This window comes from Lucilia sericata, unplaced genomic scaffold (genome assembly GCF_015586225.1).
Source record: "Lucilia sericata isolate MDLA Ls3-8-SP2 unplaced genomic scaffold, ASM1558622v1 Contig000367F_arrow, whole genome shotgun sequence".
In the NCBI taxonomy this organism is placed as follows: Eukaryota; Metazoa; Arthropoda; class Insecta; order Diptera; family Calliphoridae; genus Lucilia; species Lucilia sericata.
Genome location: NW_023994386.1, coordinates 90,829 through 104,842, shown reverse-complemented (window position 1 = coordinate 104,842; position 14,014 = coordinate 90,829). Strand labels below are relative to the sequence as shown.

The following is a 14,014-nucleotide window of genomic DNA, read 5'->3' as shown; positions in this document are numbered from 1 at the left end:
TAAATTTTTCTTAAATTGCTATTTACTTTTTTTATTACAAACATTTTGTACATTTATTTTTTCAATTTCATTGTTATGACAAACATTAAAAACGCATAAAAAAAATTCATATTCATTGATTAACAAAAATAGTCAAATTATAAAAACTTTAAGCCAGGAACTGTCATCGGTTGTAGCACTTTGAAACCCTTCATTAACTTTTTTTATTTATTTTTCAAAAATATGTATGAATGTTTATTATCAAAACGTGTACAATAAATGGAGAATGAAATATTCTACGAAATATGAAATTTATAGAAATTAAAGTTATAATTATAAGAATAAAAGCAAAACTGTTTCCGATGATAGTGTTGCAAATGTTAATTTTAAAAAATTAAGGAGATCAGAAGTAAATATTTATGTATATATACAACTTGATCACTGCAAATCTCTTAAACCCCACTAATCTTAATAGTGCATACGGTCAAATTACCTCTCTTCAAAATTTTCAAATAGATTGCAATAAGAACATTTTCAAATTGAAATATAATTTTAAAAAATACTTAACAAAAAGATATCAGTTTTGAAATCGGTTTAACTCAAGATATTTTGTTAATGTTAAAGAAGGACCAACCAAAAATATTTTGGGTAACATCATATGTATCGAGGAGTAAACAATTTATGAAGCTAATTCGTCGAAATTTTTATACCCAACGAAATATTGATCATTGACCCACAAAAGAATATATATTCTGGGTCCTTATTAAATTCTAAGACGATCTAGTCATGCCCGTCTGTTTGTCTGTTGAAAGAACGAAAGGGTTCGATCGGAAACAGGTAGAGGGTTTAAATTTTATGAGAATTGGTCCATAATTGACCCTACTTTCTATATAAGGTACCCTTAAGCAAATGACGCTCATTAAAAGCTTAAAAATACGAGTACATCAATGAAATTCGATACATATATGTTTTATACGAATCGATATCTAATCTCTTTTAAACCATTGGTCCTATAAGATCTGTTGGTCCTGTATAAGATCGCTTAGTACTGGCTTAAAAATATGACTAGCAAAGAAATTCGACCAAAATCTATGTAAAAAACTTTATGAGGATCCATCCATAATAGATCTTACCCTCATATACAGTTCTGCTCAGGAAATAACTTTAAACCTTATAATCCGACACAAACACTATAAGTTTTAAACCAATAGAAATATGTCTTCTATGTACCTGATTTAAGTATAGCTGGAACTTAAAAGTCTAAAAAAGTCATGATAAAAATCTTTTCCGACTCATTTAAAAGCGGTACATCTGTAATATAACTTAAAATGGTTATCTGCAAAGTCCTGGTCGACGACGAGATAAAATTCTGTAAAATGGTAATGGTATTTACCCATTTTACGTTACATTTGTATGACCCAAGTAAATTTTGCACTTCGAGAGACTATAAACTGGAGCTGTCAAATGTAGCCTTTCCTTGGAATGATTTGACTTGAAGTAGAGCCAGAGCACCTATCCTGTCTGGTCTTCCGGGAACGGTTATCCAGCAGGGGTGAGTTTCAGACTTTGTTTTGTCCGAGTTATTGGAGAGATCCCTTAGGGGTGTACGTGGTGGCTGTGGTTTAAACCCAAAATCGCGGGAAGAGAATATTAGTTAAAAGATTTCAGTTTTCCGAAAAGACAACATATACCGCTCAGAGAAGTGATTGAGGGGCTAAGCTTTTGGAATCGATTAGTGTCAAATAAATAAGATACGGAATGTGCGGTCGTCACTCTACCCGTATATCTAGAATGAATGTGTGGTATGTTTTCTCAATGAAAGTGTCGGATAAATGAGATGTGTTCTGAGTTGAATGATGATGGATGTAGGGTATCTTACACTGGGGCAACATTGAATTTCTCTTCCTTGTCAGGGTATGTTCAGGGTTTATTCTGTTTTCGTCTTTCGGTCTAACGATTACGTTTCTAGGTGCTATTGCCGAATCAACACAGCCCATACTATCTGCGTAATTGTAAATGGAAATTATGTTTTTGCATCTCGGAAGTTAAGCACTGTTGCAGCAGTGATCAAAGATTAGAAAGCTCAAGAACCTAAGACAGTGATTGCACATGGACCTGCGGAATAATGTACAAAAATTGGCGTCTATGTGTTCTTTGCAAGGCACAAAAAGAGGTCGTCTCAAGCTCACCCATGAAAATTATGTTTTTGCATCTCGGAAGTTAAGCACTGTTGCAGCAGTGATCAAAGATTTGAAAGCTCAAGAACCTAAGACAGTGATTGCACATGGACCTGCGGAATAATGTACAAAAATTGGCGTCTATGTGTTCTTTGCAAGGCACAAAAAGAGGTCGTCTCAAGCTCACCCATAGATTGAAAAAGTACCACGGCGAAATATGTAGGACGTTTGGGCACGGGTGTCGATAAGGACAGGCACGGGTGTCGATAAGGACCATTGCTAAATTTTTATTAATTTTTCATACATTTTATAAACATTAGATTCTGATTTAAAAACTTGGAATGTATTTAGTATTACTTATTGATAAACGACAGATCTTTTTGACATCTTTAGGAAATAAAAATGGACTTACAAATCCTTTCACTTTTAGATTTTCGAAATACATTTTCCGAAATGGTGTAGACATGTACTTACTGCATCTAATCGTATTAAGGCGGTTTTGATTACAAAGTAAAACAGTCAACAAGTTGAAAGGAAAGGAAGAGCAATCGCGTGCAATTTAATCGGCCTGTACTAAATTTTAAGGGTAGACATTAACAAGATACAATAGATTCATACACACTTAATGCAATGATTAAAACTTGCAACTAGAGTTGCGTGTTGTCAACAAAATCACAAAAAAAATGCATTAACAAAAACGATATTAACCAGATTTTTTAACCAAAAAAAATAAAGGAGAAACGAATAGCAAACATTTTTTAAAGAACAGAAATAAATCTTTCAATCTAAACGAGTTGGTATAAAGTTTAGGTTGTTTACTTTTGGACAAATCAAAATTCGCACAACGAATGTTAGTCAAACAACCAGATTTTTGTTCTAAACCACTTCTAACGAATAAAAAGCATTACAAAAAAATCACATTTATTTCTTTTATACACCAACACAAAGACAAAAAATTACTTTTAATATATAAATTGTTGGAAATTCTGTTAAGACGATATTTTATAGAATTTTGTTCTGTTCTGTTAAAAAATTAAAACTTACTTCATGTGAATTGTTGCTGATATTGATGTTGCTAGCGATAAAGTAACTGCTCTGCTACAGCTACAGTTTGTTGCTGATGCTGTTGGAGCAGTCGCTGCTAAAATTCTAAGACGACATGTGAACATTGTGTGCAATGTTCAAATACATACTAACAGAATGACTGACTGACTGCGTTTGTTTGTTTGGTAAACCGTATTTGAAAATTCTATAAATTGGCATTGAATTGTTAGTTTTCGTTGCAGTTCGTTTGCGGTATTCTTTAGATTTATTTTGGATTTCAATGCGAGCGTTTTTGGCTAAGCAAAATTTAGAAAATTAAAACAAAAAAACAATAATTGTTAAACTACTTTCGGCATTATTTCTAAATCCTTTTGATATTTGAAATTTTATTAATTATCCTTAATTGTTAGAAAATAATTATAACAAATAAATTTCTAAAAAGTGAGTGTTTTAAATATGCAATAAAAAATTAAAATATATTTCAAAAACTTTTACAAAATAAAAAAAAACTTATTAATAAAACTTTTATTATGGTAATCAAATAAAATCTTGAAATTAATTCTACAAAAGTGCAACAGAAAATAAAAATAATAAAAAATAATATTTAATTTATGGAACTTAATAATTATTTAATCATAACTATAATTATTAAAATTTAAATCGTGAAATTTGTTTAAAAGTGTAATATACTCAAAACGAACATTTCTAATGGGTTTTTATAAAAATGTTGAACAAAATTTTATTACATATTTAATTAAAAAATAATAATTTAAGATTTTAACAAAATTTAATTATCTAAAAGGTCCTTTGTTCATAAGTGATACTTCTTAGTATTTAGAAATAATATAAAAATATTTCAAAAACATCGAGTCATAATCCAGCAGTTTGGGGCGAGAGTCCAGAACTATCTATTTAACCTACCACTTAGGGTTACTATTTTAACATGTACTTGTCCTAGGTGGTAATCAATCATCACTCCATTTATAGAGAGTCAGTCAAAAAGCTTGAACAAAGGAGTCAATATATGGCAATGAACATGTTCGGTTAAGTTTTCTATTAAAGTGTCAACTATCTAGATTACTTGGGGACGGTTGAGTGGCGATTTTCTCAACTCTCGCTTACAAAAGGGATACTAAAGTAATGACACTTTCTAATTAGAGCAAATCAGGTGGTTAGACTATATGACTGTTATTTTCGAATGAATTGACTATTCGGCAAATTGCAGGGTATATCCTAAAAAGATCAAAATAAAAGTAGAACAATAAACTTTTTAATTCAATTTTTATAATTGTCCAATTCACAATCGGCGTCGTATCGTTGTATGCATATCGTACACAAATATAAGAACTGAAAACATTCAAAACAAGTAAAAAAGGGCGTGGCCGACCATATGATACTCTACACCAGTTATGAGTATATCTAAAATGTATATTATTTTTAATAATAAAGCATTTATGTTGAATTTTTCCTTAATTTCGATATATTTTTTATGAAAAAATTATTTTCTAATAGAGGCTATATATGGGGGCTAGGGTCAAATATTAACCGATCCTTACAAACTTTGGTGGAGGGATTTTTGTTGACATTAAAGTTAATTTTGCCAAATTTTATGCTTGTATAAAACGCAGTTGTGCCTATTTTTGTAGGGATATTAGTATATTCGACATAATTATGAGCTCCAAATCACAATTTAGGGGGTCCGGTTATATTGGTGGCTAGGTGAAATAATGGACTGATATATAGGGTTCATCCTTGAGTCGAAAGTACCAAATTTCATGAAATTATCTTCAAAATTTTCGAGCTGTAGGTTGATGACAAGATTTACATGGACGGACGGACATGACTTAATCGACTTTGAAAATGATCTTGATTTGTATACTTAAAGGTGGGTATAGGACCATTAATTCTATGCGTTACAAACATCAGCACAAATCCAATATACCCTCCCACTAATGTGGTGTATTTATTATTTACTACAAGACCGGTATAAATCAAAAAACTTCGTTTTGAGTAAAACATCATTAAATGTTTTATGACATTTTACTATTTTTTAAATATCTTTCAAAGAAATAGCTGGATTTTAAAAATAAAACATCATATATATACACATATGTATGTATATAGTAGTTGTTAAAATGTTTCTCATCTGAACTTAAACTTCATTTTTATACATTTAAAAAAGATGGGGGCATATTGTTTTTGTCATTCCGTTTGTAACACATCAAAATATTGACCTTGATTTGGTCCTCATTAGACTCTAAGACGATCTAGCCATGTCCATGTATTTTTTTCACGAAAAGATCGACGTTATCAAAAATATTAACCGATTGTTTTTATTGACGCAGCTCTATATTGTAAACAAGTGGGGAACTATAGTCGGGCATGGCCGACCTTTCGGGGTACAAACCACAGGGTAAGGCTGTTGGATTTGAGCTTATAATGAAAAAATTGGGTAAGAAGTCGGTGTGCGATACTTGTATCTCTGATGGAAGAGAGGGATTCTGAATGTTTTTGAGGTGTGACGGATGGAGTGAAATGTTTTTGGCGGAATGGAGCTGTTAATACCTTAATAATGCTAATGCTCAACTTATCACAGTAGGTCCTTGTGACCACTGAAATAAGTCTTGTAAATTAAAAATGGATCCGTGCTCGTACCACCAATTACGTCCCTAGGTGTTGTTGCCGAAGCAACAGAGCCATCTCAGTAGTGTGGTTTGATGTTGGGTACGCCCCTTCTATTGGCTCTAAACTTGTGATTGCTATTTCCTTGTCGGGATTTGATGGAACTTGACTCATGATACCTATGGTAAAAGATTAAATAGCTCGATTTCTTAAGCAAAGTGCTTGTACATGTGCCGGCAGAATCATGTACAAAAATTGCCACCTGCGTGTAAAAAACACACAGGAGCGGTGTTGAGTCGCCAAAGAAGCTCACCATGTAGATGAAAAAGACAAATATGGGCCGATTCTCATCCATATCTGGAGGAGGATTTTTTGTATACATATAGTTATGATAAATTTCAACGCAATAATAATATGTACTGTAAGGACATTTTTTATAGGGAAGGTTTTATGGGGGCTATACTCAATTGAGGGCCGATCAGTACAAAAAAAGGAAAATGTCATTTATGCTTATAAAAAACTGTGTTGTGCCGATTTCTGAAGATATACTTGTATATTTGTTGTAGTTATGAGCTAAAAGGCCCAAATCAAAAGGTCTGGTTGTATGGGGGCTAGGTGAAATAATAAATAATAATCAAAATATCTTGAAAATTGCGACCTGTAACTAGCGCACAAGATTTAAATGGACTGCCAGCTAGCCGGACGGAACTGTCTTAATCGACTCGAAAGTGATTTTGAGTCAATCGGTATACTTTAAGGTGGAAGTAGGACACATATTTTTGTGCTCTAGAAACATCAGCACAAACCCATAATACTCTCGCCACTATGGTGGTGTAGGGTATAATTATAAGAGAAGTTTCGAAGACAAGAAAAACTTTTATCAACCAGTGTTAATATTAGTATATTCGATCCAAGTCTTCTATAAGATCTCAAATATTTACATTTTACGAATTCATTATTATGCTATACATTTATAGAGGAAATAAAAGTCAATATTTGTGTTATTCAAAATATTTCTAATACTTTTACAAAATGACAATGTAAATAAATATACTGAATCTAAACGATTAATTCCACCTAAAAAACTACAGATCAGTGTAATTCCAATAAAAATAAAACAATAAACACACTTTCTTGAATTCGTAATATTCTTTTAACGAAAAAAAATAAACGAGATATTTATTGAATTCATTGAAAATGATTAAAACGTGAATAGAATTTCACACGATTATCACGTTTGCAACAGTAGTAATTATTCGTCTTAGCATTAATTATAATTGTAGTAAAATTAATTTTGCAATTAAACAAATTCAACACTTTATATGTTTAAACAAATGCGATTGATTACTTTTTATAATTGTAGTAATTTATACGACAGAGTGCGATAAATGAGAAAAATAAACAATTTAATTTTAACCACTAAATTTCTGCGATTTTAATGATAAATTTTTATAAATAATTTCTTTTTTTTATTGCAGCATAAAAACCGCTTAATCAATATGAAGGTACTCGTAACAGCTTTGTCGATTTTACTAATTGCTGGAACCCAGGCAGTTCCATTGCGTAAGTGGTGAATCTTTTTTCTAATTTCTTCAAATTGTCTTTATAATATATTCGGATATACAGAAAATATAATTTGAAATCATGTATTTGAAGCAATACCTTCAAAAGATCGGTTTAAATCGGAAAAGCATGAAAATCATTAATGTTAATGTCAAAGTAAAGGTTTCAATTTCTTATCACATATGAAAGACGCAGTGGACTTTTTATATAAAATGATTTGTAAAAATTTTAGCTAAATATTTTGATTTGATTCAAACTAATCATAAAATTTTAGGTATCCTTCCCTCTAAATTATAACCTCAACTAAGTTCACACTTTATGCAAATTCTTTGTAATAAAATTTCTCTATTATAATATTTATTAACTAAGCTTTTCTCGTAATAACAATTATTTATGCCTTTATTTTTGTAATATATTAATTTAACTTATATATTTATTACTTTTTTAATATTTTACAACAGCTGATTACATAAAAGTTTGCTCGCGCAATGATCCCAAGTTAAATGAATGTGTTAAGAATACGGTACACAATATGCGACCCTACCTCAAGGACGGTATTAAAGAATTAAATGTACCAGCCATGGAACCACTCTATATAGGTGATCTCAACATTTTGGAAGGTGGCAGTGCGGGTATTAATGTCAAGGCTATAGATTTAAATATCTATGGAGCATCGAATTTCGAAATTAAGAAACTTAAGTACGTATGAAAATTTGTTATAGAATCCTGCGAAAATGTTAGATTGGTTCTAAATCCCATTCTTTGAAACTCAGTTGTGAAAATCTTTCTAGGGACCAGGCACTAGTTATACTTATTTCGTTTACAAATTCAATCGGTGTAAGTTAAACTTTTAAAACATAGAACTGTGGTATTGAAAATAGAGGGCAATAATTTTGTGTCTTCTAAACAGTTAGTCCGATTTTTTATTGTGCTCGATGAGGAGATTCTATATATGTAATTTTTTTGAATCGGAAGGAAGTAAGGGAATCGTTTTTAAAATGTAACTTACTCGAGATGTCCTACTTTGCATAACTTTTGCCGCGCCTATAGTGGGCCAATCAGGTCCAAATTGGACCTAATAATAATTTAGAACTTCTAAATTAGAAGTTACATAATTATTTATTCAGTACGTCTCCTAGACGTAATTCCTTAAAACTTTTCAATCAAGTGCAAGAGACTGAGTTTTGATCCCAAAATCTAATTTCGATAAAAGCTTTCAATGACTGAGAAAGTATTCCATTGTTGTGTGTGTCCCGTAATCCTAACTAACTAGGACTTGCTTCCACTGGGGAAACGTCTCGTTCTCCTTTGTTTGGGTTGTTTCATAATATTTTTGGGCTCCTTCCTGTGGTTGAGTGTGATACTTATGTTTTCAAAATGGATCCACCGGTTCTGCATTTGTTCAGGTTAACTTCTTTAAGCTCTCTGTTTTTAATAGTATTGGCTCTTTCGTTACCAATAACATAGGCCGACAAATTTTTAACCCAGAGACCGAAGTGTACTTTTTCTAAAGGATTTAGCTGAATCCGAATCTGGACTCAGAATTTCACTATAACTCTATCTGGGATTCGATACAACACTTTATAAATAAAGTTGTTTTGGAGGTGTTATAACGTCTCAAAAAGGTTGAAAATTTCCTTTTTTTAGGACACGATATCTCAAATTCCCAGATGTGAAGAAGAAAATCTGTGGTCAGATTCGGTCTTTTTTCAAATTTTATCGGCATATGTAATCCTCGAGAGTTCTGTTACCCATATTATACAGAACTTACTACCGGAAGAAACATCGGTTTACACTCTAAGCTTTTCGGTTGATAAAGCCTTCATTGGCCTTTTAGTGTATAATGTCCTTTGACTGTTTTTCCATCTAGCTGAATCATATTTAATCTAACCCATTTTAGACTTTCAGTAATAGTATGGACTTCCTCCTGGACTTCAGCTTAGAGCAGTTAGTATAGTTGCAGATTCCCATGCGTATTAGCTCTAATGTCCCATTTGATCATGATTTTCCATATGTATATACACTGATGATCTGAACTATATCCGATATTGGATAATCCGCCTAGTTACAAGAGACGACATGCGTTCTATTGAATATCTAGCAATATGTCTAGTGAATTGATCGACGTAGTGCTCATGGTTCTACTATTATGTTTTTGTTCAAAAAACAGTCCATCAAATTATATAAGCTTACGTTAGAATTGGTTTAATTGCTCTTTTATAAAACCAATATGTCGTTTCATTTTGGATCTAATATTCTCCTACATAGCAACCAAAATCTATATGATTTGTTATGTTTTCATTTAAGTTATACATAAATAGTATTTCCATATACATTCCGATCTTGTATTACACCTAGATATTAAACCCTGTCGATCACTCAGATTATTGTGTCCCGAATAAAAGTTTCGATTTGCACCTTTGTTAGTTGGAACAAATAAACTTTTTCCTTGGAATTAATATTAATAAAGCTTTTATTAACTGATTAATGTCTTTCTACAGAGCTTCCAACAATGGCATGCGTTTCGACTTTGAACTCAACTTACCTCGTCTACAGGGAGAAGGTCAATATGATATAAATGGTCAAATTTTAGCGTTACCTTTAAGAGGCAATGGGCCTTTTACTGGAAATTTCAGTAAGTTCAAAATACTCGAAAAAAATTAAGCTTTCAATAATAATTTTATTCTTTTCTTTCCAGCTAATTTTTATGCTTTCGTTAAAATCATTTTCGATGCCAAAAAGGTCAATGATGAGGAATTTTTAACCATTTCCGATTTAGATGTGAAAATTCGCACCGGTAAAGGACGCATACGTTTGGAAAATCTCTTTAATGGCGATAAAACTTTGGGTGATGTAGTCAACGATACAATCAATCAAAATTTCGAAGTTTTCACCAATGAATTGATTGGACCCATAGAACGTGCTTTGGAAAAGAAATTCATTGCTATTGCTCGTAAAATTTTAGAAAACTTTACCCATGATGAATTGTTCCCAGTTTAAGTTGATTTTGAAAATCAGTTTTTATGCTTAAAAGTATGTATGTATTACAACTGTATGCGGTGAAATAAGCGATAATTTTTATGTGGTCTCGTAAAAGTTAATGTTTATTTTATTGGTACAGTGGGAGTGTTACTTAAAATATTTGGTTTAAAATTTCGAAATTTATGTTTTAATTGAAAATTGTGATTATAGCTTTATTAAATTGTTTATGTATAAATTATTGTAATAATTTGTAAAATAATAATAATGTAAATAATTAATATTTTTTTATATGTTTTAAATAAATGTGTAATTGAAAATGATTTTGTTTTTATTTTGCATTTCTCTTTAGTTTTGGTGAGATTTGTGGTAATTTAAATATTTTAGAAATGATTTTTGTTTTAACAGATATTGGAGTTCAAAAGGTTGTTGTTGTAACAGTTCGACTGTGGCCGATAGTTCAGATGTCCAGATGTCACTGGGTTGACAATCTTTGGTCGAGTATGACTCGGTTCGTTTCTGAGCGAAGATCCAATTGTCGTGGGAACGCCTTTAAATCAAAGGAAGTTCAAAAGGTCAGACCTTATAGTTAGTTTTCTTTGACTACTTGGTATCAGTGATAATGTCGGGTTCAGTAACTCGAATTATTTGAATTACAGACTCAGTTCTGTAGAATATCGAAATTTTCTTAATATTTTTATAAATTAATTTCCTTATTTATATGTTGATGAGTGTAATGTGATTGTGAATAGGGGATAAGTGAAGTATACTTTAGGGATGTAAAAAATTGTCAACATTTTACATTGCAGATTAATTACAAATACGACCGCTGACGAAAAGCGATAGTGTGCGTTTTTGAAGTTTAACTCATAAAAGTCAAGAAATGTTGTTATTTTTAGATTTTTAACACTTAATATTACATAAATATATGACAAATTGGTGTATTGTCTAAGAAAAGATAAAAAATTAGAGAAAATTTTGAAATTTTGAAATTTTGAAATGAAAATAAAACACATACAAATATTAAATGGTATTTCTTTTAAATAATTTTTATTTAATAATTATCAGCGTGATTTTGTCTGTTCGTTTATTTAGCATAATTTCAACATATTTTACATTTAATTAGTATTTCAAATTTCTGCTAAATATGTATATAAACTTTTTTATAACACAAAAATAACCAAAATTTTAACTTTTTATTTTGTTTCAAAACAAATAATCAATTTATTTGTTTAAAATCTAAAAGAAATTATTAATTTTATTTGAAGAATCTGTATGTATTTGCGTTCTTCTTAGAAATAACAATAGATAAAAATATACTTTATACAAAGATTTTTGGTATTTGTTTCATTAAAAATTATGTATTTATTATTTATATTTTAGAACAAAAATTTAACTGAAATCTAAAATACAAGCTTGCTTTAAATAAACTTATTATTTTTATATAAAAAGATATTAATTAGACTTGTAAAATAATTAACTTGTAAATAATTAAAATATTACAAATATATATAAAATTAAATAAATGTTTAGAACAAGAAAATAAATCCTCATTTTTCGGAGGATGTCCATTAAACCAACGTGGGATACCCTAGAATTTTCCTTATGCCCCTAAATAAGAAACCTTTATCTGGAACATACTTGTGAAACTATTTTAGAATTTCTTTTAACATAACTTTCCAAACCTGTTGTAATTCAGGTCTGAGTTGGGGAACAACACTCGCGTCATCGTTTTTATCACTTATGGACGATCATGCTAGTGCTTGTTGCCGAGCTTTCGACAGAGTTACTTTTCACCCGCACTAATTTAATGCACTACTTCGTATAACTGTTATTGACTTCATTAAACGCATGCTTTCGTTTTACTTCAGAGTGGGGTTATGTTTTTACTGACCATAAAATACTCAAGATATAACGTTTTGGAGCCCATTTAAACTCAAATATATACTGTTCTCCAACATTAAAACTACAAGACTTATTTCTGGTGGAGACCAAAGAATATGTAGGTCGGTTGGTAGGGTCTTTCCGGACAAACATGTATCAACCAGGCAATATGAGTGCTTGATGTACCGCCATCCTAATTAAAACCGAAAAACTTCCCGAACAGCAACTTTGGAACAAGTGATGTCGCCATTACTTGAGATTTCGTGTCAAACTGAGAAAAATTTCAAATCTCACAGTCTACTAGGTTTTATCAAGGGAATTAGTAATTTCTTCGACTGGGTATATAGGGAGACTCAGATTCTCTCACAATTCTTTCTTTAGGGAATCGATTTGTTAAAACTTCTAGGTTGGAAGCCCTTGGGAATCGACCTGTTTTTTATTCCTTTCTCCTCTTTATTTATGTTCTTTTCGTTTTTTTACTGTTTTATTTCTCCACATTTAGACCTTTACACCCTACGAAGGGAATCACAATGGACCCCACGACAACCTAAGCGACGTTCCCACGACTGATCTTCGCTCCGGAACAACCCGAGCCATACTCGGCCAATGGTTGTCAACCCAGCAAACTGTCGATCACTGTCGAACAACAGCAATCTTAACGACTAAACAAGTCGTAATTATAAAAATTACACAGGCCAACGATGAAAAAAAAAACTTTTTAAATAATTTTCACTAATTCTAGTGTTATTTGGAGTGCTGATTCCGAATATGGAAATATAAAAGTCGTATCACCCACCAATTTTCCACATTTTCATCTTTTAGTTCTTCTGACTGTATACTTGAGTCCTAAATATAAAATTCTGTAATTTTTCAGGTGTTGCGAATTGTGGCTGTCTCTTTTATAACTTAAAGTTATAAAAATGCTTTCTGGAAGAATTTCAGTTGGTAGGACTACGTTAACGGCTCTGAAGTGGAAAGTAGTTTTTGCAAAAATTTTACCACTTAATTTATATTTTTGAAATATTTATTCGATTATCATTCCAAAATTGGTTAAAAAAAGTAAAAGTTATTACAAATTTCTCCGATCCTTTAGTGTCAAAAAACACTTATCTGGAAAACAGGTTTTATTCTTTACTGTTATCCATTTTATATAAAACTTTTTCAGATAATACAATTTAAGATAATATGACACATATATCCGAAGTTTTAGTAAAATCTAATAATGTTAACCCATAAACTGTGAAGGTAAAACTCAAGCAATGCAATATTGAAAAATCCTCTTGAAACCATAGTGAAATATTAGTTTGTTTTCAACCGATTTAAATGGAACTTAGGATAAATATATAATGAAGACCCGTATTTATGATGACAGTGAAAAAATTCAAATTAACCTTTAAACGTAAATATATTTTTATAATTATATAAAATGTCTGTTATATATGAACAAAATATTCGATCTCATTTTGCCAGAAAATGGTGGGTGATAGAAAAAAACAGATATCATATTCGGTTTAAGCAGCTTGAACTACATTAAAATCAGTTGAATTGGTTTCAAAAGTTTTCACAAACCTTAATTTCGTTGGCCTGTGTTGTTAGACATAATCCACATATTCAGAGAAATATTCCAATTATTTTGAAATCATAATACTGCTTTCGAAAGTAAAAGTTTTAAAAATATGTAATTTCTAAATTTATATTTATCAATATTAATTGGAAAATGTGAACAGATAATAATGACAGACATACGGACAGACAGACAGAGGAAC

The 14,014-nt window shown here is 30.9% G+C and overlaps 1 protein-coding gene across 1 annotated transcript; it reads left to right on the top strand.

Moving 5' to 3' along the window:
- The first annotated feature begins 3,441 nt into the window (after window positions 1-3,441).
- On the top strand, window positions 3,442-10,687 carry LOC119604167 (protein takeout). Its single transcript, XM_037956643.1, has 5 exons — window positions 3,442-3,641; window positions 7,301-7,385; window positions 7,847-8,084; window positions 9,887-10,020; window positions 10,084-10,687. Exons 2-5 carry the CDS (start codon window positions 7,322-7,324, stop codon window positions 10,383-10,385), a joined length of 738 nt encoding a protein of 245 aa, XP_037812571.1. The 5' UTR covers window positions 3,442-3,641; window positions 7,301-7,321; the 3' UTR covers window positions 10,386-10,687.
- The last annotated feature ends 3,327 nt before the right edge of the window (window positions 10,688-14,014 follow it).

Excerpts from the sequence above, each read along its gene's own strand:
- LOC119604167 (XM_037956643.1), top strand. The coding sequence starts at position 7,322 with ATGAAGGTACTCGTAACAGCTTTGTCGATTTTACTAATTGCTGGAACC. Across the intron at positions 8,085-9,886 it reads TTCGAAATTAAGAAACTTAA|AGCTTCCAACAATGGCATGC; the intron begins GTACGTATGAAA and ends GTCTTTCTACAG. Across the intron at positions 10,021-10,083 it reads GCCTTTTACTGGAAATTTCA|CTAATTTTTATGCTTTCGTT; the intron begins GTAAGTTCAAAA and ends TTTTCTTTCCAG.